The 27,184-nt window shown below is 41.8% G+C and overlaps 2 protein-coding genes across 6 annotated transcripts in view; one reads left to right on the forward strand and one right to left on the reverse strand.

Annotated features, from left to right (window-relative positions):
• The window catches only part of poll (polymerase (DNA directed), lambda), a 38,157-nt gene extending 31,769 nt beyond the window's left edge, over positions 1-6,388 (forward strand). For all 3 annotated transcript variants that reach the window (XM_043712920.1, XM_043712919.1, XM_043712921.1), the window contains 2 exons: positions 2,603-2,771; positions 4,844-6,388. In XM_043712920.1, coding sequence (XP_043568855.1) covers positions 2,603-2,771; positions 4,844-5,205 — 531 coding nt within the window. In that variant the 3' untranslated portion in view covers positions 5,206-6,388. The remainder of the gene's footprint in view (positions 1-2,602; positions 2,772-4,843) is intronic.
• A 16,181-nt stretch (positions 6,389-22,569) lies between these two features.
• Positions 22,570-27,184, reverse strand: part of oga (O-GlcNAcase) — a 50,440-nt gene continuing 45,825 nt past the window's right edge. For 2 of the 3 annotated variants that reach the window (XM_043712930.1, XM_043712931.1), the window contains one exon: positions 22,570-22,780. In XM_043712930.1, coding sequence (XP_043568865.1) covers positions 22,644-22,780 — 137 coding nt within the window. In that variant the 3' untranslated portion in view covers positions 22,570-22,643. Of the gene's footprint in view, positions 22,781-25,140; positions 25,194-27,184 lie in introns of all 3 variants that reach the window. The other variant, XM_043712932.1, reaches the window with a different exon arrangement.

The raw sequence follows: 27,184 nt of genomic DNA on the forward strand, positions 1-27,184 counted from the left end.
CAACACGACATCTGGAGGAAGAGCGCCTCATCTTCCGCCTAGGAACCCTCCAACCACAAGGGATGAATGCAGATTTCTCCAGCTTCCTCATTTCCCCTCCCCCCACCTTATCTCAGTCCCAACCCTCGGACTCAGCACCGCCTTCTTGACCTGCAATCTTCTTCCCGACCTCTCCGCCCCCATCCCCTCTCCGGCCTATCACTCTCACCTTAACTTCCTTCCACCTATTGCATTCCCAAAGCCCCTTCCCCAAGTCCCTCCTCCCTATCTTAGCCTGCTTGGCACACCTTCCTCATTCCTGAAGAAGGGCTTAGGCCCGAAACGTCGATCCTCCTGCTCCTTGGATGCTGCCTGACCTGCTGCGCTTTTCCAGCAACACATTTTTCATCTGCCATCTTCCATTCAACATCAGTTTGAGGCGAATCAAAACTTTGCCGCCTGTAGCTCAACTTACACCCATCACCCCATGCTCACTGACCTTACTAACCTGTTTCATGACCTCTTGTTTTTAAATTCTCATCCTTGTTTTCAAATCCCTCCATGGCCTCACTCCTCACTATCTCTGTACTCTCCCTTCAATCTTATGTTTACTCTGCAGACTCCCAATTTAAACTCTTCAGCGTCTCTGATTTTCATCACTCACCATTGGTGTCTGTGGCTTTGGCAACTGGGCCACAGGCTCTAGAACACCAGCCATAAACCTCTGCCTCTCTACTTCGCAAGGCATTTCTTAAAACCTGCATCTTCAATCAAGCATTTCATCATAGAGTCATCGTCAACGAACCATTGAGGTCGAACACACAGAAAAAGGCCCTATGACCTATGAGTCTGTGCCAGTCAGAAACATTGTAATCCCATTTCCAGCATTTGGCCTGTTGTCTTGTATGCTTTGGCATCGTCACAAGTGTACATCTAAATACTTATTAATATTATGAGGATTTCTGCTTCTACTATCCTAACAGGCAGTGAGTTCCAGATTCCCAACATTTTCTGGATGTAAAGATGTTTCCTTATATTCCCCCAAACCGTCTGTCTCTTACCTTAAATGTATGCCCCTAATCATTGATCCCCCCATTAAAGGAAAAAGTTCCTTCCTGTCTACCCTATCTCTGCCCATCATTATTTTATACATTATACATGTCATTCCCCTCAGTCTATGCTCCAAGGAAAGTAAACCCAGTCTATCAAATCCCTCTTCATAATTAAAACTCTCCAGCCCAGACAACATCCTTGTCAGTCTCCTTTGCAGACTCTCTAGTGCAATTACATCCATTCTATAATGTACACACAATATTCTTGCTGTGGCCTAACCAACGTTTTATATAGAGTTAAAGTGTAACCTCCCTGCTGTTAAACTGTATGCCTTGTCTAACAAAGGCAAGAATCCTGTATGCCTTCTTAACCACATTATTTACCTGACCCACCACTTTAAGGTCCCTTTGAACATCAGTACTTCAGAGGTTTCTACTGTTCTTCATGTATGCCTTTCCTTTCTCTGTCCTGACCAAGTGTGTCAACTCACATTTATCTGGATTGAATTCCATCATCTGATTAAATATCTCTTTCTGGCTCAATGTCAACATTTTATTTGATAGTCCTTCTGTTGGTGACTTTGTTTATGTTCATGTGGACACAACAGTTCAGGCTGTTAATGTTGCAGAATGGGGGAATATACCAATCCTTCCCACAAAACAGAGGACACCAAGGCAAGCAAGAGCAGCTCAGAGTCCTCAGGTTTTAAATGAACTTGGTAGGGAATCCAGGAGTATTTAGTACAGATAAAGGAAACTGTTAAAGGCTATCCTCTAATAGAGGTATATAGTCCACTGTGATTGGCAGATCCTGCTGAGCTTACCCACACACATGCACAGCTGACCCAACAGTTGTCACAGGAACAGCAAGAAGCTCAAAACCATGGCACCCACTGTGGAGTATCAGACTCAAGGAATGTTGCTCAGCAGGAGGGAAGGGGTGCAGTGTGTCATTCCCACTTCACTGTGCAGTGTAAATAGAGAATAGCCTCCTATCCAGGATTGGATGAGCAAACACCAGCTCAGTGCACAAATCAATCAGAGGACTCAACAGTTGTCAGTTTGAGGGGAGCAGAGGCCATTGTTCAGTGATAGGATTACTGACAGCAATGACTGCGCCCTTATTGAGGCTGTAAGGAGTTGAGAAAGGGACTAACAGGATTATACCATCTATCTGTATGTCAAATGGATTAGCTAGGTTTGACTGAAGCTCTCCAGAGTCTTTCAGCTGCTTCACAATCAGTGGCTTCACTGCAAAATCTCAGCATCAATATGTTCAGAAGTGACCATTTAGGAACACTTTGAAGGTGGAATCGAGGGAAATTACTAGTTGCAATTAAGGAGGCAGGAGTTAAGGAGCTTTGATGGGAATGAAGGAAGATCATGAGACAGAAGAGAGAGAGTGCCAAAGATAAGAAACAGGAGAAACAGCTGAGAGTAAGCGAGTAATTATCAGTAATCCAGTGTCAGCAGAGATGGTCATCAGCAGTAATCCAGTGTCAAAATGGAAAGGGGTGTGAACTGTGATCCAGTATTTCTTATTATCAGTGTTTATTATCTTTGATGTCTAGGTGAGGGACATGGCTCAGTCAATCGATCCATCCCTGATTGCTGTAGCCTGTGGCTCCTATCGACGTGGGAGGGCCACCTGTGGTGATGTAGATGTCCTCATCACACATCCGGATGGCAAATCGCATCGTGGTGTCTTTAGTAAGATCCTTGCAGGTCTGAGGGACACAGGTAAGTGTGACAAAAGAGTAATAGATACAGGCAGAATATCAGAACAAAGATGTTACCAGTGTTCTGTAATGGAGGTGAATCTCATTATTACTGTCCCCACCCAAAAAAAAAATGCATCTTTCGTTTGTTTAGCCTCAGGTCTGATGTATCAGAGAGCAATCAGGGATCATCAGTCATTCCTGGGAATTGTCACTGATGAGTTTCCTGGGTGGTGCACAGTTTCACACTGCCTGAGTGTTCTACAATCTCAGTATTTAATACAGTATGGGCAACTGTTTAAGGTTGGAATTTAAATACATTGTGGGAGCAAATCATCCAGAAGAAGAGTCAGCAGTTGCTGCCCTGTAGGTATCTGATGTGGCAGTAAAAGGAGCTTATTCTGCATCTAATCCCAGGCAATACCTACCCTGGAAGTTTTGGATGGGGACATTGTAGAAAGAACTTTACTTTCAGTTTAATCAAGGGAGCTTTACTCTGTATCTAGATTAGATTTTAGATTACATTACAGTGTGGAAACAGGCCCTTCGGCCCAACAAGTCCACACCGACCCGCCGAAGCGAAACCCACCCATACCCCTACATTTACCCCTTACCTAACACTACGGGCAATTTAGCATGGCCAATTCACCTGACCCTGCACATCTTTGGACTGTGGGAGGAAACCGGAGCACCCGGAGGAAACCCACGCAGACACGGGGAGAACGTGCAAACTCCACACAGACAGTCGCCTGAGGCGGGAATTGACCCCGGGTCTCAGGCGCTGTGAGGCAGCAGTGCTAACCACTGTGCCACCGTGCCGCCCATAAAAGAGTGAGACAGGCAAAGCAATTACTGCCATGACTCGGATTCCATGCTGTCTCTGTGCTGGAGTGTTTGATGAGAACAGTGCTCAGAGAGCTTTACTTTCAGTTTAAAAGAGTTGAGGGGGCTTTACTCTGTATCAAACCCTGTGTCTCTGTCATGGGAACATTTGACAGGTGACACTCTGTATCTAAGCCCAGGTTGTACCCATCCTGCCGTGTTGATAGGGACGTTTTGAATTTAAAAGAGTAGAAGGAACCTTATTCTCAATCTAACCCCATGCTGAAACTGCTTGCACTTGATTCAAGGTTCTCCTGCGTACGGAGTTAAAAATCACACAACACCAGGTTATAGTACAACAGGTTTATTTGGAAGCACTAGCTTTTGGAGCACTGTTCCTTCATCAGGTGGAGTATAAGATCATAAGACACAGAATTTATAGCAAATGTTTACAGTGTGATGTAACTGTAATTATATATTGAAAAAGACCTGGATTGTTTGTTAAGTCTCTCATCTTTGAGAATGACCATATTGGTTTCAGTTCTTTCATATGTAAATCACAAAATGTTTTTAAAATTTACATTCAAGAGAACTTTTTAACAATTGGTGTCATGTCGGCCCAGATAATGTATTGAAGGTGTGAGCTTCCCTGTGTGAGGCTCTCTGTGCCACATGGTCAAACCAATTCTAATCTAAAAAAAGGATTTATAGAATCGTACATGGATTCATGCAGTTTTGAGCAAAGTAAAATGTAATTCTGCAATACAAATTCACCCCACAAACTTATATGTGTACATGTGTGTGCGTGGGTGGGGGGTTATGTGTGTGTATGTATGTGAGTTTGAGTGTAAAGGGGTATAAGTCTGTGAGAGGGTGTATTTGGGAGTTTATGTGTTAGCTATGAGGGTCTGTGTGAGTGTGTGTTTGTAGGAGACTGTGTGTCTTGGAGTGTGTCCGTCTGTCTGTGTGTGTGTATAGTGCAATGGTGGTCACCTGTAGTGTGACATGAACCCAAGATCCCGGTTGAGGCCATCCCCATGGGTACCAAACTTGGCTATCAGTCTCTACTCGGCCACTTTTCATTGTTGCCTGTCCTGAAGTCCGCCTTGGAGGACAGTCACTCAAAGATCTGAGGTCGAATGTCCCAGACCGCTGAAGTTTTCTCCGACTGGGAGCGAACACTCCTGAGTAGCTCTTTAACATAGATCTCACATTTTCACAACCACAGAATATTTTCTGATAAGGTTTGACTCTTGAATTTATTTTTGGCAGGATTTCTAACGGATGACCTGGTCAGTCAGGAGGAGAGTGGGAACCAGAAGAAGTATCTGGGAGTTTGCCGGCTTCCAGGTCCTGGGCACCGTCACCGGAGGCTCGACATCATTGTGGTGCCATACAGTGAGTTTGCCTGTGCCCTGATGTACTTTACTGGATCCGCATATTTTAATCGCTCCATGCGGGCTTTGGCGAAGACAAAGGGTATGAGCCTCTCGGAGCACTCATTGAACTGCCACGTCCTGAGGAAGGGAAATGCCAAAATCACCACAGGAATAATCATCTCTACGACAACCGAACAAGACATCTTTGAACAGCTGGGACTGCCATACAGGAAGCCACATGAGAGGGATTGGTGACACTGCTGCAGGTTGGCAGAGACCTATTCCATTGTGTTTGTATATGTGTCATCCAGTTTGATACTGCATCATACAGGCTAAGGAACCACCAATTCACCTCCAAGTCCAGGCTGACATATCTGCTTTGAGCGTTTTTTTTTATGTATCTGTAACATGAAATATCTTCATCATCTGTTTGCTTTACAATGTGAGAAAACAGAGTGATTGATCTTTTATCATCAGATTTAGGGAGTAAAGCATAGGGAAGGCAATACTATACCAGCAGCAACCTGCTGTGTCCATTCTGAGGCACAGTTTTAAGAAAAATGTCAAATTCTTGCAAAGATTACGAAAGGAGGTTTACTGCAGTGGTACCTGGAACTAGGGATTTATGTAGTGATCCTGAAAAAGCCATCTTTCTTGTTGAAGATGATTTCTAGGACATTTAATAGAGTTGTTCAAAACATTAGGAGTTTATAATCGAGTAAATCTACTGGCAGGAGGGTTGGTAACTAAAAATCACAGATTCATGATAATTGACAAAAAAAAGCACAAGGGATGTGATTTTTTAATTTAAACATGAGTTGTTGTTATGTAGAATGTATCACCTGAAAGTAAGTTGAAAGCTGATTCAATAATAACTTTCAAAATTGCAGGATGGAAATTGCAGGTGTTGAACTAACTGAATCACTCTTTCAAAGGGCTAGCCAAAAATGTTGGACTAAATTACCTTCCACACTTTATGATTCCATGCATCTGCTGACTTTCCTCACCTTTTATGAAGGTTGAATTCCTTAGATCTTGTGTGATCTCCTTCCTGCTGCACAGCAGCTGTCTTTACACTCTCTGGTATGTGGGTTCCACCCAGTAACTGGGTAGGTCACCACCCTCCCACCCCATCCTCCAGTCTCCTGAGACAATAGTTTATGTCAGTTCTTACTGTGGACAAGGAAATGGAGGCTAGAGAACTTGGGGAAATAAATATTAATGTTTTGAAAAAAAATTCACATTACACAAGAGCAAGTGCTAGAGGTCTTAGAAAACATAAAGGTGGACAAATTTCCAGCGCCTGATTAAGTGTATAACAGATATTGTGGGAAATTAGGGAAGGAATTGTGGGGCCCCTACCAGAGATATTTTTATCATCTATAACCAAGGAAAGTGCTGGAGGACTGGAGGGTGGCTGATGCTGTGACTTTATTTTGGAAAAGCTGTAAGGAGAAACCTGGGAACTAGCAACCTGTGAGTCTGACATCAGTGTTGGGTATTTTGTTGGAGGTAATTCTGAAAGATAGGATTTACATGCATTTGGAAAGGCAAGGACTGATTAGGGACAGTCAGCATGGCTTTGTGCTAGGGAAATCGTGTCTCACAAACTTTATTGAGTGTTTTGAGGAAGTAACCAAAAAGATTGATGAGGGAAGGGGGTAGACGTTATTTACATGGTCTTTAGTAAAGCCTTTAACAAAGTTCTGCATGGTCCACTAATTAGTAAAGTTGGATCACATGGGTTTCGGGGAGAGCTTGCCAAAATTGGCTTTATGGTAGGAAACAGAAGGTTGTGGTGGAGGGTTGTTTTTCAGACTGAAGGCCTGTGAGCAGCAGTGTTTCACCACGATCGGTATAAGGTCCTCTTTAGTTTGTCATTTACATAAACAATATGGATGAAAATTTAGGAGACATGGTGAGTAAATTTGCAGATAACACCAAAATTGGTGGTATAGTTGATAGTGAAGAAGGTTATCTAAGATTACAAAGAGATCTTGATCAATTGGGCCAATGAGTGTCAGATGGAATTTAATTTGGATAAATGTGAGGTATTGCATTTTGGTAAAACAAACAAAAGCAGGACTTTTACAGTTATGGTACAGCCCTGGGTGGTGTTGTAGAACAGAGAGACCTAGGGTACAGGTACATACTTCTTTGCAATTTGCATCACATATAAACTGGGTGATGAAGAAGGCGTTTAGCACATTTGCCTTCATTGCTCAGACCTTTGAGTAGAGGAGTTGGGATGTCATGTTGAGGTTATATGGGACATTGGTGAGAGTTCTTCTGAAATACTGTGTACAGTTCTGGTCACCCTGTTATAGGAAGGCTATTATTAAATTGGAGAAGGTTCAGGAAAGATTTACCAGCATGTTACTGGAATGGAACATTTGAGTTGTAAAGATAGATTTTGACTTTTTCCACTGGAGTGTAGGAGGTTGAGGAGTGATCTTGTAGAGGGGCATAGGTAAGGTGAATAGCAAGGATCTTTTCCCAAGTGTGGGGGAGTTCAAAACTATGGCGCGTATTTTTAAAGTGAGAGAAAAAGATTTAAAAAGGACAAGGATCAACCTTTTTACACAGGGAGTGGTTCGTATGTGTTCTGAATTGCCACAGGAAGTAGTGGATGCAGATCCACTTAAATCATTTAAAAGACATTTGGATAATTTGGATAAATTTGAATAGGAAGGGTTTGTTAGGATTTGGGCCTAACACAGGAAGGTGGGACTAGGTTGGTTTGGGAACATAGTGTAGACTTGTTGGACCGAAAGATCTGTTTCCATGCTGTAGGACTCTATGACAATAGAAGCCCACTATCCCATGCACAAATTCACTGGGTATTTAGAAACCTCAGGAGAGAACTCATCACCTCAAATGTGTTCTTTTATTCAGTTAGATTATCTTAATTCCATTTATTCCACCTTGGTCTCCTTAACTTTGAACTCCCTTTCCCAGCAAACATCTATCTGTCTCAGTTTTGAAAGCTCTAAATAAAACCTGATTGGTGTGGCAGAGGGGATGGGGTGATCATGGAGCATTTCTTAGGGTCATAGAGATGTACAGCATGAAAACAGACCCTTCGGTCCAACTCGTCCTTGCCGACCAGGTATCCCAACCCAATCTAGTCAGACACGCCAGCACCCAGCCCATATTCCTACAAACCCTTCATATTCATATACCTATCCAGATGCCTTTTAAGTGTTGCAATTGTACTAGCCTCTACAACTTCCTCTGGCAGCTCATTCCATACCACCCTCTGCGTGAAAAAGTTGCCCCTTAGGTATCTTTTATATCTTTCCCCTCTCACCCTAAACCTATGCCCTCTAGTTCTGGACTCGCCCACCCCAGGGAAAATACCTTGTCTATTTACCTTATCCATGTCCATCATGATTTTATAAACCTCTAGAAGGTCACCCCTCAGCCTCCAATGCTCCAGGGAAAACAGCCCCAGCCTATTCAACCTCTCCCTGTAGTTCAAATCCTCCAACCTTGGCAACATCCTTGTATGTCTTTTCTGAACCCTTTCAAGTTTCACGACATCTTTCCGATAGGAAGGAGACCAGAATTGCACGCAATATTCCTGAAGTGGCCTAACCAATGTCCTGTACAGCCTCAACATGACGTCCTAACTCCTGTACTCAATATTCTGACCAATAAAGGAAAGCATACCAAACGCCTTCTTCACTATCCTATCTACCTGCGACTCCAGTTTCAAGGAGCTATGAACCTGCACTCCAAGGTTTTCACACAGAAGAAACAATTTCTCTCTATCTACTTTGTAAATGCCTCTAATCATCTTAAAGACTTATTAATGTATACGAGCACTGATCAATACTGAGGCATGTTTTAAGCAGCAGCAGTAAAATGTTAACCTCTCTCATTGTTTGCTGTCCTCTTGGGCTGAGTGGGAAGAGTTGTGTTAATGCACTCAGAACAGTTCCCGTGTAGTTGAAGGTGAAACAGGAGATTTGTTGCCACCTTGTGGACAGATAAAAAATTTCCTGTTGAATGTTTAAAGAGTAATGTTACTTACTTCACAGGCAAACATTTAGAAGGTCTTTATTTGTGGGTAGAAAACTGAAATTCCAGGAAGGGTCTAGTCCCAGGTGTGTGCTGGACTTGGCTTATTTTAACCAGGCTAGCTAGCGGTCAGACATGAGAGTTAAAAACAAGGGTCGAAATCAAATACTACTCCATTTCAGTACAGTGATCTCAGATGGAGAGTGTGTGAGGACATTAATGGAAAGCAACATCAAGTTTAGCTGTGATGCTGTTCACTGAAGGAAGGGTACCAAGCACCTGAATGAGCCTATTACAGTTGGCATAGCTATATCAGGCAAAGTAAAAAAATACAAAAGGGAAAGAACCATGTGTTTTTTTTAAAAGGACATACTTTTCAGATTATTATTTAGTTCTTTCTAGGTCTGTGGATGGACACAAAAAAAAAGCTGTCTTTTAGCAAACACATTTAATAAAGTCAGACCACAGGGTTGCTCTACTCAGGGCCTGTGTCATATTTTTAGATGCCTGGATAAAGTGTGCTATTATCAGTTTATGATAGACCGTGGATTAGAATAGATCATATTACATCTTTGCCCTGCAATGCTATCTTCTTAATTGAGCCAGGCTGAATCTCCATTCCGCCATTATATCAGTCAAACTTGCTATGAGTGGCAGGTCTCCTCGGTTGTTGAAGTTGGGGTTTTTGGAGTGAATCTCTCTCTCTCTCTCTCTGCTGCTGCAAAAAACTTGAATTCTTTCTCTGCTGTTCAATTCATTCTGTTGGTGTTCCTTCTCCTGGAAGAGATAGAAAGTGACGGAAATCTGTTTTGCTGAATTTGCTTTTGCCAAGGGTGTGTTTACAGGATGCTGCTATATTGGAACAGTTGATGGATAGTAATTAAATAATATATTGTTTTAAGTATTTTAATAGAGTTAAAGCTATGGCAATTCTATATTTGGTTTGTATTTTAACTGTGATGTAAGAATAAAGTGTGGTGTAACAATAAAGTGTGATGTAAGAATAAAACCTAGTAGTTTGACCAATCAAATCACATCACATCAGAACACATCACCTTACACTTGGATCAAAGTTACCGAGTTTGGGATGTTTCCTTGATATGTTCTCAGGGGCTTTGGTCTGATCCGTAACACAACTGTTTCTCTTTTAAAAAGAGTTAATATAAACTGCAGTCTACATCACTGAAATTGATGGATGCACCTGAGACAGAACGGGTGAGCTGGTACTTAATACCTATTGGTTAATACATAGATGCAAGTAATTTACTGGTGGTGGTGAATAGGTCAAATTTAATGGGCTTTGCATATATAAATGTAAGTAGCTATATAGGTGATTTTCTGGTGGCGGTGGTTAAGTTAAAAACAAAAGAAATTGGTGATTTGGTAATGGGTAAGAATGTTTGGTTGTGTGTGATAGCACTTCTGGATATTAAAAAGAGGTGAAAATTGCCACAGGTGATTTAATGATTGGAAGAAAGTTGTTCAGTTGTGTGTAAGAGAAATTCTGGATATGAAAGAAAAATGAATAGGTGCAAAGCTGGTCTGTAATCTTGTCAGAACGGTACAATTGTTTTCCTTGCTGCTGTGGGGATATTGCTCAGAAATGGGTGAAAGTGAGGACTGCAGATGCTGGAGATCAGAGTCAAGATTGGAATGAGCCTCATTCCTGATGAAGGGCTCCTGCCCGAAACGTCGATTTTCCTGCTCCTCGGATTCTGCCTGACCTGCTGTGCTTTTCCAGCACCACTCTAATCTATTGCTCAGAAATGTTAACAAGGCAGAGGCATGGTTGACTGATTACATAACGCTGAGAGCAGGTTATTGACTGGGGTGGGGTTCCATTGAGGGACCATTTAGGTCTGACCGTGTAGCTATAAAGATACAGTTTAAGTCCCAGGTCAATTTCTACTGGCCTACCGCATGGTCTTTTTATAATTTATAAATTGACATAAACCTAATGACTGGTGATGAGGCTGAGTCACAGCCCACTAACTGTGGGCTACTGTCGTTTTCGGAAAGAAGGGAGGAGGTGGAATGCCACCCAAACATTGGAAACAACATGGGATTGAAGAGATAGTGTAGTCGACGCACTGGGAGACAGAACAAAATGTTGAGGGAAGCAGTCACAAGGGGACTGGGGCTGTCGCCAATGGCTAAAAAGGGGAGTACTCACTCAGAAGATTCCCAAAATCATCACTGAGAGCATTCACCAAGGCAACGTTGTGCAGCTATTGGACTTAGACTCGAGTGTTAGGAAAAATTCCTGCTAGAGGGAAAATGGCAGGCCAATTTGGAGCCATAAGACAGTTTAACAGAGACAAAAAGTTTGTTTCTGTACACCGCATGTTTTAATGCCTAATTGAATACAAAGTAACAGAGTGGCTGAAGACTTAACTGGTTTTCTCGAGCACCATTGGAAGCTAGACATTTGCAATTCTAAGGTGCGACCAGGGAAACCAGTGGAGAAGACCAATCCAGTAAAGGTTTGTGAAGTATTGGAAAGTCACTTTGTGCCAAAGCCACTGACAATTGCAGAACATCTCCATTTTTAAAAACAGGCACGGAGAGCCCACTGGCCAAATTGTGGCTACTTTTTTGTTTGATTTATTGCTATCACATGTATGAAGATACAGTGAAAACCATTGTTTTGTGTGCTATACTCGCAGATCGTACCAAAGTGCATCAGGGTAGCAGAACAGAGTGCAGAATACAGTGTTCCAGCAGCAGAGAGAGTGAGAGAGAGACATCAACATCAACATTTGAGAGGTCTGTTCAAAAGTCTGATAACAGCAGGGAAAAAGCTGTATTCAAACTTTTATATCTTCTGCCTGATAGAAGAAAGTATAACTGAAATGGGAGGGGTCTTTCATTATGTTGGTTGCTTTCCTAATGCAGCAGGAAGTACAGATGACATCAGTGGATGGAAGGCTGGTTTGTGTGATAGATTGAACTGTGTTCATTACTCTAGTTTCTTGCGGTCTTGCGAACAGCAGTTTCCAGACCATGCTATGATGCATCCAGATAGGATGCTTTCTATGGTGCATCTTTAAAAATTGGCAAGTCTTTGAAGACATGCTGAATTTCCTTAGCCTCCTGAGGCGAAGATGTTGTGTTTTCTTGACCAAGACAGATTGTTGGTGATCATCATTCCCAAGAACCGAACGTTCTTGACCAAGGGAATTGGAGATTATGAATTCAGAGGGTTCCTGCAGAATGCCTTGCAAATCCAGATGGTTTGTGGCCTTTGACATGTAGCCATTTAACAGAAGCTAACAGGGAGACCTGGACTTTGGATTTCAAGGCAGCCTTTGAAATCACTACCTTCCTGGAGTTGGCAGGCTACGAAGCAACACTGTTGGGTGTCGGTGCCTGGATGCATGGAGTAGCAGAAACGCAGCAAATTGTGGTACCAGATGGAGAATGCTGCCAATGTGGCAAGTTAAGCTACAAAGAGCCAACATGTTAGATTCGAGAATCCCAGTGCCAAAAATGTAAATTGGTGGCCACATTGCCCAAAAATGCCAGTTACAACCCAAACAAGATGAGTCAACAAAAAACAATCCTGAGGGCAGGGCAAAAGGTACATAATCACCCAGGGAGTCAGCTGAGTTTGCAGAAGAAGCATAAGGGCAGAGTTAACAAAATTTCATTCAAACATTTGGTCAGTTCGGAGCGAAGCTGATTGTTTCTGAGTTCTTCCCAAATTAGAGTAGACTGATTCAGGAATCAGAAACTATCGATAGGGAAGTTAAGGGCACTACCATTGAAGCCTGCCAAGATTACAGGATTCCTGAAGAAGAGCTTATGCCCGAAACGTCGATTCTCCTGCTCCTTGGATGCTGCCTGACCTGATGCGCTTTTCCAGCAACACATTTTTCAGCCAAGATTACATTATAGGCATACATAGACCAAACAGTGCCACTAAAGGGCTTTATGTTGGTGAAAGTACATTTGAGGGACCAGTGTGCAGAATCACTACTGTACATAGTAAAAAGCAAACATCTTGCATTATTTGGATGTTCCCAATTACAAAACGTGAAGTTTAAATTGGTTGTCAGACCCAAATCAGAGGGTTAGATAGGGTGAACAGTGAGAGCCTTTTTCCAAGTATGGGGACGGCAAACACGAGGGGACACAACTTTAAAGTGAGGGGAGATAGGTATAAGACAGATGTCAGAGGTAGTTTCTTTACTTAGAGAGTAGTAAGGGTATAGAATGCTTTGCCTGCAACGATAGTAGATTCGCCAAGTTTAAGTGCATTTAAGTCGCCATTGGACAGGCATATGGACGTACATGGAATAGTGTAGGTGGGATGGGCTTCAGATTAGTATGACAGGGCGGTGCAACATCGAGGGCCGAAGGGCCTGTACTGCGCTGTAATGTTCTATGTTCAAACTTGAGTTTGCAAGAGAGTTGGGACAAGTCTAAGGATGTCTTCAAGAGAACCCAAGGGGAAAGGGAAGGAGTCAAAATTAAAACACAGCTGAAGCCAGAGGCTCATCTGAGGAGTCTTTTACAGCAGGCACTTCATGCTACTGACCGACTACAAGCTGCTATCTCCATTTCTGGCCCTTAAATGGAAATACCATCAATCATGGTACCACACCTGCTGCGATGGGCACTAGTTCTGTCAGCCAAATCAGTACTTATGCCAAATCAGCTATGGACAGGTGTAGCATGGTAATGCAGATGCCTTGTCAAGGCTGCCTTCCCATGGTATACAGATGTTCCCGATTAGGACCGATTAGGAAAATTATGTATTTTTCCCAAGGTGCTAGTGTGATTGAGTCAGGTGAAGATTGTTGCTACCTGCTTTTAAGCCAATTGATAAACCTAGTCTGAGAGGGAGGACTAGTCATAGTAACCCAGAATTACACCCTTACCTGTCTAGGTGGTGAGATTTGTCTGTATCGTATGTGGGGATGAGAGTTATTTGTGACCCATCAAGTATAAATTTGTATTTGCAGATGCATTCTATTTTGTTCAAAAATCAATCTGTAGACAATCAATGTGGCATTTTACAAATTCCTACTTTGGAAATAAAACCAGTCTGACTCCAGGTTAAGACACAGATAGTCTTGAACTAAGGCTTCACATCGAAAATGCTCTGACTCTCAGGAGATGTCACCTCTTTTATACTGATAGAACCTAAAGTTATCTTGGGGCAGTGACAGGAGCTACTTTTGGTGGCCAATGTGAACTCCAAGAATGAGGAGAAAGCGGGATATTGCAAATCTGGCACATTAGTAAGGAAGATACCACTGGTATTGCCCCTTCACCTATGGAATGGCCTCAACCATGTTACTAATGGCCATGGATGCCTACTCTAAGTAGCTCAAGGTGACGATTATCAAGTTGGCACCAGCAGAAGCAAAAATAGGCCAACTAGATGAAATATTTACCAAGTTTGGAAATCCCGAACAAGTCACGAGTGACAATGTGCAGTTTATGGCAAAAGAGTTTGCAGAGTCCGTGTTTAATCTTGACTCACTGAAAAAAGCAAAGGACTTCCTGGATACTGGCTGATGCGAATAATATGGACAATAATGTTTACTTTGTTTTTTTTCTGTAATTTGCCTGGTTTAGCTGGTTGTCGGGTTTTTTTTAATATGTGTGGGGGTCTGAATTGTTTTTTCGTTTTCTCTCTCTCTTCCCATTATCATTTTTTTATTCTCATCATTTCCTTTTCATTTTTCTCCCTTGGTATGGGATGGGGGTTGGGACGGTTGAGGAAGGCAGGGGGATTATTTATCTCTTTTCTGCCAGAAGTACCTAGGGTTAAAGTATGGGTTGAGTGCCCACTTTTAATTTTCTTGTTATAAGATGTGTAACGTTTTCTTACTTTATGTTGGCTGGGCTGGGGCACAGCTTCAGCCATGGAGAGGTGAGTGGTAGTACTAGCACCCGTGGGCAAGGGGCAAGTCTCTTTTCATTTGTGTTATTACATTGTTCTGTTTTAGAAGTAGTTGTTAGAAGTTTTGGTTTGGTAGTTTTGCTAGTTGTATTTTTAAATTTATACAAACTGCTGTTTTCACTCAGTGCACTATGAATGGTTTCTTTCACTCGGGAGGTCTCGGACTGTCTTGGACGATCATGGCTAACCATTTGTTTGAATGGTGCACCATGAATGTTAAGGGGAGTCATTCACCAATTAAGAGAAAAAAGATACTTTCAATCCTTAGAAAAGAGAGTGTCGATGTAGCTTTGCTGCAAGAAACACATTTAACTGATAAGGAGCACTTAAAGTTACAGCAGGGAGGGTTCAGCTGGGTGTTTTTCTCATCCTTTAATTCAAAAAGTAGAGGAGTTGCTATGCCCATCTAGAAGAATCTCTCATTTCAACTGTTAGACCAAATGAAGGATGAATATGGGTGGTTTATGATTCTTACAGCTTTAATACATGGAGAGGAGTATGGGATTTTGAATGTATATTGGCCCCTGGCACATATCCTCAAATTTTTAATGGATATGCTTTCCAGGTTGATGGCCCTTAGGGGCGTGTCATACAATTATAGGGGGGAGGCTTTAACCGACTTATTGACCCTGAAGTGGACAGGACGCCTAGAGACCTTGCGAATATGTCCCCACATGTGGCGGACCTGAGCAGGGAGCTGGGGTTGATGGATGTGTGGAGATGTCTTCACCCTGAAGGTAGGGATTTCACCTTTTTCTCAAACACACAAGTGCTATACCATGATTGACATGTTTTTTGCCCCCTCAACCTTTTTGAATTCGATGCGGTCTTGCAAAATCAGGAACATAGCCATTTCTGATCATGCGGCAGTGTACACAGAGGTTAAGGCCATTGATACCAGGACAGGTTCATGGCACTGGTGCATAGATCCTTTCCTCTTGAAGGATAGCAAGTTTACAGAGTATTTTTCGCAGAAATGTAAAATCATTTGGGACATTAATCTGGGTACGGCCAGTAATCTGTCGGTGCTCTGGGACACGGCCAAGGCCTATGCACGGAGTTTGATTATTTCTGAAAGTGGCAGAGGGGAGAGCAGCAGCATTTGCACGCGGCTAGCCTGAAGGCAGCTGAGACAGCATACTTTGACAGACCATCTGTAACCAAATTGCAGACGATTACAGCCCTCAGGCCTACTTTGAATGCTGCGCTCACCCAGACAGCAAAGAAGGAAATCTCCTTTGTGAAACAGAGGTTATTTGAGTATGGTGATAAACCCGGATAGATATCTAGCATACCTGGCCAGAAAGAAGAATGCCCCCAATCTATCACATCCATTACAGTGAGCTGGTACTCTTGCAATGCCAAAAAGATTAATGCAGCATTTAGGAAGTTCTACTTTGAGCTGTACTGGTCAGAGGGCTGTGAGGACAGATTGGCTGTAACTTCAGAGCAGGCATCTTTTTGAATGCCCCTCTGACAATCTATGAAATACCAGAGATGATGAGGCAGTTCCAGAGTGGTAAAGCACCCAGCCCAGATTTCAAATTGAGTTTTACAAGTTTATAGACGTGCTAACCAGGCCACTGTTGGATATGTGCAACTACTCGTACAGTCAGGACAACCTCCCATTCTCTCTGAGAGAAACAAATATTTCTGTTATTCTCAAGAAAGGAAAAACCCCAGAGGATTGCAGTTCATACAGGCCCTTATCATTACTTAACCTACATTTTAAAATTCTGTTGAAAATGCTGGCATTGAGGTTGGAGAGGGTTTTGCTCTTCATTGTAAAGGAGGTCCAGACAGGTTTTATTAAGGGTCGTAGGCCTGCTACTAATATTAGAAGAGCACTAAACATGGTCCATGTTTAATACTCTTGGTAGTCTCCCTGGCTTCTGAGAAAGAGTTTGACTAGCTGGAGTGGCTGTACCTCTTTTACGTTCTGGAGTGGTTTGATCTTAGAGGGGTTTGTGCCAGCTGGATGGCAGTGTTATATAGTAACCTGAAAGCAGCAGTTCTCACTCATGGTATGCGCTCTATTTTAGTATTGGCAGAGGCAGCCAACAAGGGTGCCCCCTTTCACTTCTATTATTTACATTGGTGATTGAGCCATTGGCAGAGGCCTTCCGGAGGGACCCCAACATCATTGCCCTGGAGGCACGCATAAGATTACCCTTTACACAGACTGATCCGATGATATCTGTGCCCCACTTAATAGAAATAATTATTTGGTTCATTTTCAGAGTATAAAATTAATTTATGAAGTTGGAGACCATGCCTTTGGGGGGCCTTAACTAGAATATCCTATCTTGGGGATGGAACTCATTTCCCTTTCAGGTGGTCACAGGGACTTGGGAACAGAGGTCAAGTTGGATCTGGTGTCCCTCCTCTTGGGTTTGCCAAATCTCCCTTCTTTGGACACGTATGGGAAGAAACTGTTTAATATTCTTTAATTCTGTGCAAAGAAGAACATTTTAACGAGTTAGGTTTTGGAAAATCTCCCAGGACTCTGGGGGTGGCGTAGATTAGTTATGGAGCACATGCCCCAGACTTCCTCATGAGTATGGTACACCAGAAAATAGAACTGTTTTATAGAACATGGCAGCCCTTTCTGAATTATATAGACGCAGACTTGTCAGCTATATTGGTCAGGGCCTTTATGTAGTCAGGAGGGCCATTTCTGGGAGGAAGGATTCCAAACCGATGCTGCTGGTGGTGGGGAGCTTTGGTGGTAACAACTGAATGTAATTTAACTTACCTTGGTTCAACTTGGTTTAATTTTTTTTTTAAAAAGTTATTTATTGAATTGTAGTTTTTATAGCTTTTTTAACCTCTTTATGGTTTGTGGAGTAGAGTAGTAGTTTGTTTACTGTTAGTATAACAACCTAATAATATAGCAACACTATTTTGTAAAAAATCTAAAATCTCCTTTTTCTCAATGAAAATATTTACAAAAAAAAGCATCCAGGGAGAGTTCACTAGCACAGCAAATCAAGTTCCTCAGCAGGTACTATAACACACTGCATGAAATGTCCCAGTGCTCATCTGTGTCCTTAATGTTCAACCAGTAAGAACCATGTTTGACTGCAGCTGGAAGACACCAGAGTGAAGTAGAGGAGGACAAATGGTCTGAAGGGTGGGAATCCTAAAGTGAAGGATAATCCAAAGAGAGACTGAGCCACTACTGTTGCTGGAGTAAGGTTTGCCCTGACCAAAACAAAGAGGACCAAAGTTGTACACAAAGCAGATGAGGTTTGGAGGGCACTTGTGATAATGTTATGACAGGGACAGAGTGAGAGAGAGCGAGAAAGAAAGGGTCATCCTTCAAGATTCAGGGCTGGATGGAACCAGTAGTGTCAGTCATGTGTCTCCAAGGCAGGGCAGCCATAGCCAGGGACAGAACATCAGCTGTGTCACAGGTCAGTGGCAAGACAGGGGCACATCTGGTAGACAAGAAGATACTTCCAAACATTCATGAGACTAGAAAAGGCTCCTGAGACTAGCAGACTATCTTCCAGAAACTGCCATGCTCCAAGAATCTAATCATGCTATGTAGACTACAAGAAGCTATGTCTCACATAGGAGGAGAAGTGGCTGGTATTCCATCCTTTTGTAAATAATCTTGAATATGTATATATGTTGGCTATGATATAATCTTGTTCATTTATGCCTTTAAGAATTTTGCTTCAGAGTCCCATTCTCTACCCTCAGCCCAGGACTGAAAAACTATCTATCTACAACGACAATAGATCAGTGTGACTGTTCAATCCACTTATCAGGATTTGATTGAGAAAAAGACCAGCTGCATATGTTTGGTGGTTCGTGTGTTAATACAAATATCACCACTGTGCAAACAAGCTCTTCCAGCCCACACCCAAACATATTAAAAGGAAAAGACACACAAAAGATGATCTTTTAAAAAAATTTATATGTACACAGTTCTTTCCATATCTGGGCTTGTCCTCCACTGATGAGGGTTGGAAGCTTTGGCGAATGAGCACCAGTTAACAGTTATCAAGATCTAGCAGCATGTCTGTGCTTTTTCAAAGAGGGGTGCAAAAGTTAGAGCAGAAGGGTGGCTAAATTCCAACCAACTTAGAGAAATAACTGAAGTATTGACAGCTATCATATTTATGATGCTAATGATCAGCATCAACATACTTTACAGAAAGTGGTCATTGCCATGTACCCTAAGTTCTATAGAACTAATATTTTGTCCCATTGCTATACAGTTCAAAATATTTTCACTAGCCACACAGCAAGTTTAGGAGAATAGAATCTGTAACTCCAGACTCTAAATGCAACTTTATGCATTTTTTCCATTTTATCTGGTCACAAAAAAAAAACACAAGAGTTTTATCCCTGGCAGAGGAAAAGCACTGAAACATGCAATGAGTACCACTACCCAGGACATGGGTAGCAAATAAATAAGAACACCACCACTTGCAGATATCTTTCTCATACACCACCCTGACTAGGAATATATCACGATTACTGGATCAAAGCCCTGGAACCTTTTAATATCAGTGAAGTGGTTCAAGGTAACGAATAACCCCTAATTTCCCAGAAGAAAATTAATTTGGAGAAATGTTTAACAAGGTGGTGTTCACATTTTACTTGATGCAACAAGAAGTTCTTGAATACACAGCAGGTTGGTGTTTTAAAAAGAAAAAAAAACTGATCTAGCAGCCAGACATCTTTATCCAACCTTTTAGATATTTAGTTCAATTTCAAATTTTCAGCAGTTTTCTTTCCACTCAAGAAAATGACTCATTAGTTTCCACTTGGCAGAACTTTTTATGCCATATTTCCCCTTTCTGGATGTCCCAGACTTCCTACAGCAGCAATCCCTCAAAACAGTCAACGTACTGCCAACCAACTCCACCTAGATGCATCATTTTCACTCCTTGGTTTCTAGCACCATTACAGGACAACAAAAGGAAGCAGGCTAGCAGTGACCGTTTCAAGTAGGCAGCCAGGAAACAATAGTTAGGACACAGCTTCACATTTCTTGAAAATTTAGAGGCGGGGGAGAAATGAAACAAAAAGATAGGCAAGATGTTAATCTGGTTTTATGAAACAGATTTTCAAACTGAATTAGTCCATAGATCTGTCCGGAAAATCAGACTTTTTAAAATCTATCTGGGATCATGAATGGAGCCCGAATATTCTGTGTTCCATATTTATCCAAGTAACAACATAATTTTAAAATCTGGATTCCAACTGTGCTTTACTCAAATCGAGATAGCCTTTATATATGATTAAAGGTGACCTAGGAGAATGGTACATAGTGCAAATATTTGTTTTCAAAGCGATAGTTGGGGCTGGGTCGGAGAAGTGAGATTTTTGATCCCAAACATATTACTTGGTTTTAGAAGCTAAACAGAGTGGGGAAGTAAAGGAGTAGGACAGACTTGCAGTGTGCAAGTATAGGCTGTATGTTTGAAAAAAAAAAGTGTGAACAGAATTTAGGAATTTCAGCGATTTCTCACTCAATACAGTATTCAGGAAGTAAGAACTGTGCCATTTCAACTCGTTATCTCAGACGGAAAATTATAATAGACAGTGGCTGCAGGAATCCTGGCATCAGCACAGCAAAGATAGATAAATCTGCTTTTTCTATCTCCAGCAAGTGGAAACACTACAGATTATGGGTTTGCATCAAGAGAACCAGAGGGTGTGAGAAACCAAAGAGTGAAATTTTAACTTTGATTCACAGAATGAGTGTTTGCATTGCCGAACAAACAAGAATGCTTGGGGAGGTGATGGCCTGGTGGTTTTATCGCAGGACTATTAAGACTGCACTCAGGGCTTGGGTTCAAATCCCACTGTGACAGATGATGGAATTTTAATTCATTAAACAAAATCTGGAATTAAAACAGTTTAATGACCACCATGAAACTATTGCCAGAAAACCCAACCTGTTTCACTAATGTCCTTTTAGGGAAGGAAACTGCCAGCCTCACCTGGTCTGCCATACATATGACTCCAGACCCACAGCAATGTGGTTGACTCAAACTGCCCTCTCGACAATAAATGCTGATCTAGCAATAAATCCATCTCATGAATGAATTTTTAAAAAGCTGCAGCTATCAGGGAATATTGGCCCTTCCTAGCCCAAGGAAATATTCAGCTTTTTCTCCTGATGTCAATGTGATGGGTGATACGTTCCCCACGACTTAATTATTGCCTAAAGTATATGAGTAAATATTTAGCAATGCAAGACAGATTCTACTTCTTGAAATATAGAGGGGTTTGTAGAACAGAGACTGCTCCTATCAGATGACAAAAAGATTGGAGATGCACAAAGTATCAAGGACAAGGAGAGATACCACAAGTCTCATGCAGCACACAACAAACCAGGCTGTGAAAGCAAAGACTGCAACTGTGCATCATTTGCTTTCATTTACATCCAGAATCATCTTTGCAAAGTAAACAACTAAGACTAGGAATAGATATCCAAGAGTTTATGAGATTAGATTACCTACAATGTGGAAACAGGGCCTTCAGCCCAACCAGTCCACACCGACCCTCCAAAGAATAACCCACCCAGACCCATTTCCCTCTGACTAATGCACCTAACACTGTGGGCAATTTAGCATGGCCGATTCACCTGACCTGCACATCTTTGGACTGTGGGAGGAAACCGAAGCACCCGGAGGAAACCCATGCAGACACGAGGAGAATGTGCAAACTCCACACAGACAGTTGCCTGAGGCTGGAATCGAACCGGAGACCCTGGTGCTGTGAGGCAACAGTGCTAACCACTGAGCCACCGTGCTTATTAAAATGCATTACAAACTGTGGGGAGTAGAGAAACCGTCACACCCATCACTTCACATATAACCGTCAATACCTAATAGTAATACAGTGGGAAGGTAAAGTCTCTCAGGATTGCTGCTGAGAACGAACTTGGGACATTTTACCAAGTTAACACTGTCTGGCGAAACCCAAAGACTGAATTCCAACTTGAAAGTGGACTGCAGTCTTTACAGAAGCAAGAAACTTTCACACTGAATGGCTTAGACGTACTGCTCAAATCAAGTTCGAATAAAGGATTTGCACCCAAATTATTAACCGACCATTTACCTTTAAAGAGTTTGACTAAGCTGCTGTGTATTCCCAGCACTGTTGCAATTATTTCAGATTTTAAGCATTTACAGCCTGTGCCTTTATCCAGAAATAATTCTGCTTAAGAGTAAAATGAGAATACCTAAATATAAAAGCATCTTTAAAAGACAGACAAAATCCATTACTTCTCATCAGATATTTAAAAAATGCAGAAAGCAGACCAGATAAAGTTCCAAAGCCTCCCACCCAACACTGAACTGAGCTCAATCATCACTGCAAACAGAAAACTCCACTTGCTCCTCTGTGGATGGTTGGTTATAAAATATGACCAGGTTTTGACATAGTAGTTTAACTGGCTGCACAGCAAGCTCACACCATCAGCTTGGGACTAGTGTCTGAAGTGAGAGAACCAGGCAACTTCCCTTGATACCAAACAATTGCTCATGTGAAGGCGAGGAATAGAAGAGGGTATAAACAGAACAAAGAAGATAATGCTTTGTTACTGCATCAGTGGAGTTCCACCCAACTCACAAAGTGCCATCTAGATCAAGTTCACCTTATTACGTATTGCAAATTAAAAAAAGAAAATATAAAACATTATTAAACACAGGTTATTCAGCTTAAGGCTAAATTTAGATACATTTAATTATACACATCCTTTAATTACACTACGTTGCACAGGGTTCTGTTACAAGTTCCTTCCAAGAACTAACATCTCTTTTGGGAATCCTTCCATTTTGGCCAACTCTAAGAAGCCCAGCTTTCTGTAGAATTCCAGACCTCGTCGATCAGAGGGTTTTACTTCACAGAATGCTCCTCGGGACCCTAAAAAGAGAAAAGAGTGAAATAAGAGCATGGCTCATTGAGAGGAATACAAACAACTTGGAGAAATGGATACTTCACATACCCAGGATTCAGCACTGGCCAATTCCCTTTTATCTGCTGTCCTTGCTGGACTCCAGTGAGCTATTTGACTAACCTATCTATTTGAAATAGTTTTCAGTCGCTGACAACAGCACTCATATGGCTTGGTGTCACATTTTGTTCAATAATCACTACTGCAGAACATTTTGAAATGTTTCACTACGTAAAAAGATGTATATGAATGCAAACTTATGTTGAAGCTACAAGTCAGTGACATTCCCTTTCTACTACTTCACTATAAAAAGACAAAGCACAAAAGTGATCAAGTTGCCTCTTCTCCATTCCTCCCCTTCTCATTCAGAGCCAGGACCAGGGATTCATTAATTGTTGGAGCATCACATTCCATTGAGTCTCATGTCTCTTTTCAGCAAAGTTGAAGCTTTTCATCTTTCACTCATTGGGACCGGAAAGGGAACACAATTTAGACAGGAGCAGAGGGGACTGACAGGTTGGATCATAGCTGGCATGGAGATGCAATAGGAACTGTCAACCTGAGCTGAAACAAACTCAGAGCTGGCAGCAAGACTGACTGATCAGGGTGTTGTCATGGGGAATGTGGTCTCCATGACCCTTCACAAAATTAAAAAGAGTGTAATTCATAGATTAATTCAATTTGTTTACAATTAATATGGCACCATATGTTAACATAGGTAGGTTCTAGCATGTTCAAATGCAAGACACCATATGTCCAATTAATAATCTTAAATTGGTTTCTGGTGTAATTAAGTCAGAATTATTTAGTAAACATTAGATTTGCTTCTGCTAATGGGCAATGTTCGACATGGAGTTCGGTGGTTTGCACAGGAACTACCGACAGGCTGCCTGTTGTTTGATACAGCCTCCAGTTGCTAGGATTTTCAGCCTGGTACCTGGTAACGCATTTGTGTGGAAACTCAAATCACATTACTCACTGGCAAACGTTTTTTAAAAAACTTGATAGTAGCATCCCGTTAAAGGAGATAACACTTGTTTACTGAAAAGTAACACCATCTGACAGCTAACTTCACCTATTCAAACCTTCGAGGCACTGGCCCCTTCCATAGGAATCCAAGCTAGACTAAACACTTCAGTGCCAAAAATGGTGGCCAGCTTTTCACGAATTAGAGTAATATGCAGTGAGAATGATTTCAGTGGTCACTGTCAGGTATAGATTTGAAATTCACTATCACAGCATTAAGCTTCAAGGAGCAGATGGCTAGGACCCTATTCACATGGTTAACAATAAAGATTGAACTTGTAGGACATGAAACTGTTGAAGGTCTGTTGTGATGCAGTGGTAGTGCTACTGCTAATCCAAGAGACTGGGGTTCAAGCCCCACTGGTTCCAGAGGCATGTAATAATATATCTAACCAGGCTGATTAGAAAATATCTAGTACGTGGAACTGTCGGAATCCTAGCATGTATATTGATCAGGGAGCACAAACTCAATAGTTTTTAAAAAAACTGATTTCTCAACTAAGAAAAAGAGGAAAGTAAGTTTGTTCCATTTCAACATTAACTGAGCAGAGGATGGAGTTTAAGCTGTGCAAGGACAACTTTGATGGTGCTCTGGATTTAAGTATTGCAAATCTGCATGTCTATTAGTAATATAAGGGGTACACAATGTTAATTCCACTGACAACACACCTCTTGCGGCATCCAACGCAAGTGTTAGCAAGAGTTGGGCCTAGCAGGAACCCCACAATAACACCATTTATTTAAGCGTATATTGTGTCGTTCAAACTGCCCTCAACCAAGTCAGTTGAGAAGTTTGAGGGAGTCTGAAGAAAATAGATTTGGAGATCAGCGATCATCTAGAGACGCCGTGACATTGTGATCACAGGTGCAAATGTTAACGGTTTCCTCAAGTGGCATATTTGTGACTAAACTTACAAGATCAAAAGTGCATATTGACAGTACTGCTTTTGACATGTCTATTTCATATGCTCTTCATGAAAAGGAAGGAATCCTTCACAACAGATGGAAAATTCATTTAAAACTGGCTAAAGCTCACTCAACCATTTAGCCACTTCATGTTGTGCAAAGTCAGCCATAGTTAAAGGTAGGCATAAAGGGACATCACTTGGGCACATCTTTGGCAACCCAAGCATGAGCTGATTCACTGAACCACAGGCCAAAGCCATCACCAGACAGGTTATCATCTTTACACAAATTCAATTAATACCTTAAACCTAACCTCTATCATCATAAAACAACTCATTCAAACTGCCTTTAAACACATTTACATCCCTCCTTAAAGGAAACAGCCAAAACTACGTACAGTGTTCAAGATGTGGCGTCACTAATGTCCTGTAGAATTAATCATGTTCAGTTCTTCTTGGAAAAGAGAGCATACCATTAGCCTTCACAAAGTGAACATTTCACGTTTTCCAATATTATACTCCATCTGTCAGATTTCTGCCAACTCACTTATATTAGTCTACAACCTCTATGCCCTCTTCACAGTTTCCTATTTTGAGAGATATCTGAACCCTACTTATCACATTCTGCCAATCAGTAAGGGGATTTATGCCTGCCAGTTTTATATAATGCAAATATTTCACACCTGTCACCATTTAGTTCTACTTTTACTTTGCACAGTAACATTTTATGTAGCATTTCAACAAATACCATTCAGAAATTCAACCATATATCAACAAGCTCTCCCTTATTAACACTACATGAATATAGAACAATACAGCGCAGAATAGGCCCTTCGGCCCTCGATGTTGCGCTGACCTGTGAACTAATTTAAGCCCATCCTCCTACACTATCCCATCAACCATATACTTATCCAAGGACTTTTTAAAATGGCCCTAATGTGGCTGAGTTAACTGCATTGGCAGGCAGGGCATTCCACACCCTCACCATTTGGAGTGAAGAACTTGCCTCGGACTTAGATCTATCACCCCTCAATTTGCAGCTATGCCCTCTCATACAAGCGGACGTCATCCTAGGAAAAAGACTCTCACTTGTCCATCTTATCCAATCTCTGATCATCTTGTATGTCTCTATTAAATCCCTTTTAGCCGCCTTCTCTCAGATGAGAAGGGACCCAAGCCCCTCAGCCTTTCCTCATTAGATCATCCCTCCAGACCAGGCAACATCCTGGTAAATCTCCTCTGCACCTTTTCCAATGCTTTCACATCCTTCCTGTAATGGGGCAACCAGAACTGTACGCAATATTTCAAGTGAGGCCACATTTTGTACAGTTCCAGCATGACATCACTGCTCCGGAACTCAATCCCTCTACCAATAAAACCTAACACCATATGCTTTCTTAACAGTACTAACAACCTGGGTGGCAACTTTCAGGGATCTATATACATAGACCCCAAGATCCCTCTGCACATCCACACTACCAAGAATCTTTCCATTGACCCAGTATTCTGCCTTCCTGTTATTCTTCCCAAAGTGAATCACCTCACATTTAGCCGCATTGAACTCCATTTGCCACCTCTCAGCCCAATTCTGCAATTTATCCAAGTCCCCCTGCAACATTCTTCCACACTGTCCACTGTCCCACCAACTTTAGTGTCATCTGCAAACTTACTAACCCATCCACCTATGCTGCATCTAAGTCATTTATAAAAATGACAAACAGCAGTGGTCCCAAAACAGATCTGTGGCACACCACTAGTAATCGGACTCGAGGCTGAATATTTTCCATCAACCATCACTCGCTGCCTTCTTACAGAAAGCCAGTTTCTAATCCAGACTGCTAAAATCACCCTCAATCCCATGCCTCTGCATTTTCTCCAAAAGCCTACCATGTGGAACCTTATCAAAGCTTTACTGAAGTCCATGTACACGACAACTGCCCTACCCTAATCCACATGCTTGGTCACCTTCTCAAAAAACTCAAATGAGGTTTGAGAGACACGACCTGCCCTTGATGAAACCAGATTGACTATCTCCAATCAAACTGTTGCTTGCCTGATGATTATAAATGCTATCTCTTATAATCCTTCCCAAAGTTTTTCCTACAACAGACATAAGACTCACTGATTTATAATTATCTGGGTCATTTCTACTGCTCTTCTTGAACAAGAGCACAACATTTGCAGTCCTCTGCTTGCAATTCAAGATAGAAAGGGGATGATTATATGGATGGATCCACAGAATATCTAGAAAAGAAGATAACCACTTTAATGCTTAAAACTGCACACAAGGCATCACTTCAAACTAATTCACCTCTTCACCCTTCATAACCATCTTTCAATGTACTTATTGTACAAATAGACACAGAACGCTCTGAAGACAATGTGCAATTCACCGTATGTACAGAGAACTCCACATTGTAGCTATTGTGTAGTTATCTTCAT

Source organism: Chiloscyllium plagiosum, chromosome 22 (assembly GCF_004010195.1).
Source record: "Chiloscyllium plagiosum isolate BGI_BamShark_2017 chromosome 22, ASM401019v2, whole genome shotgun sequence".
NCBI classification, from domain to species: domain Eukaryota; kingdom Metazoa; phylum Chordata; class Chondrichthyes; order Orectolobiformes; family Hemiscylliidae; genus Chiloscyllium; species Chiloscyllium plagiosum.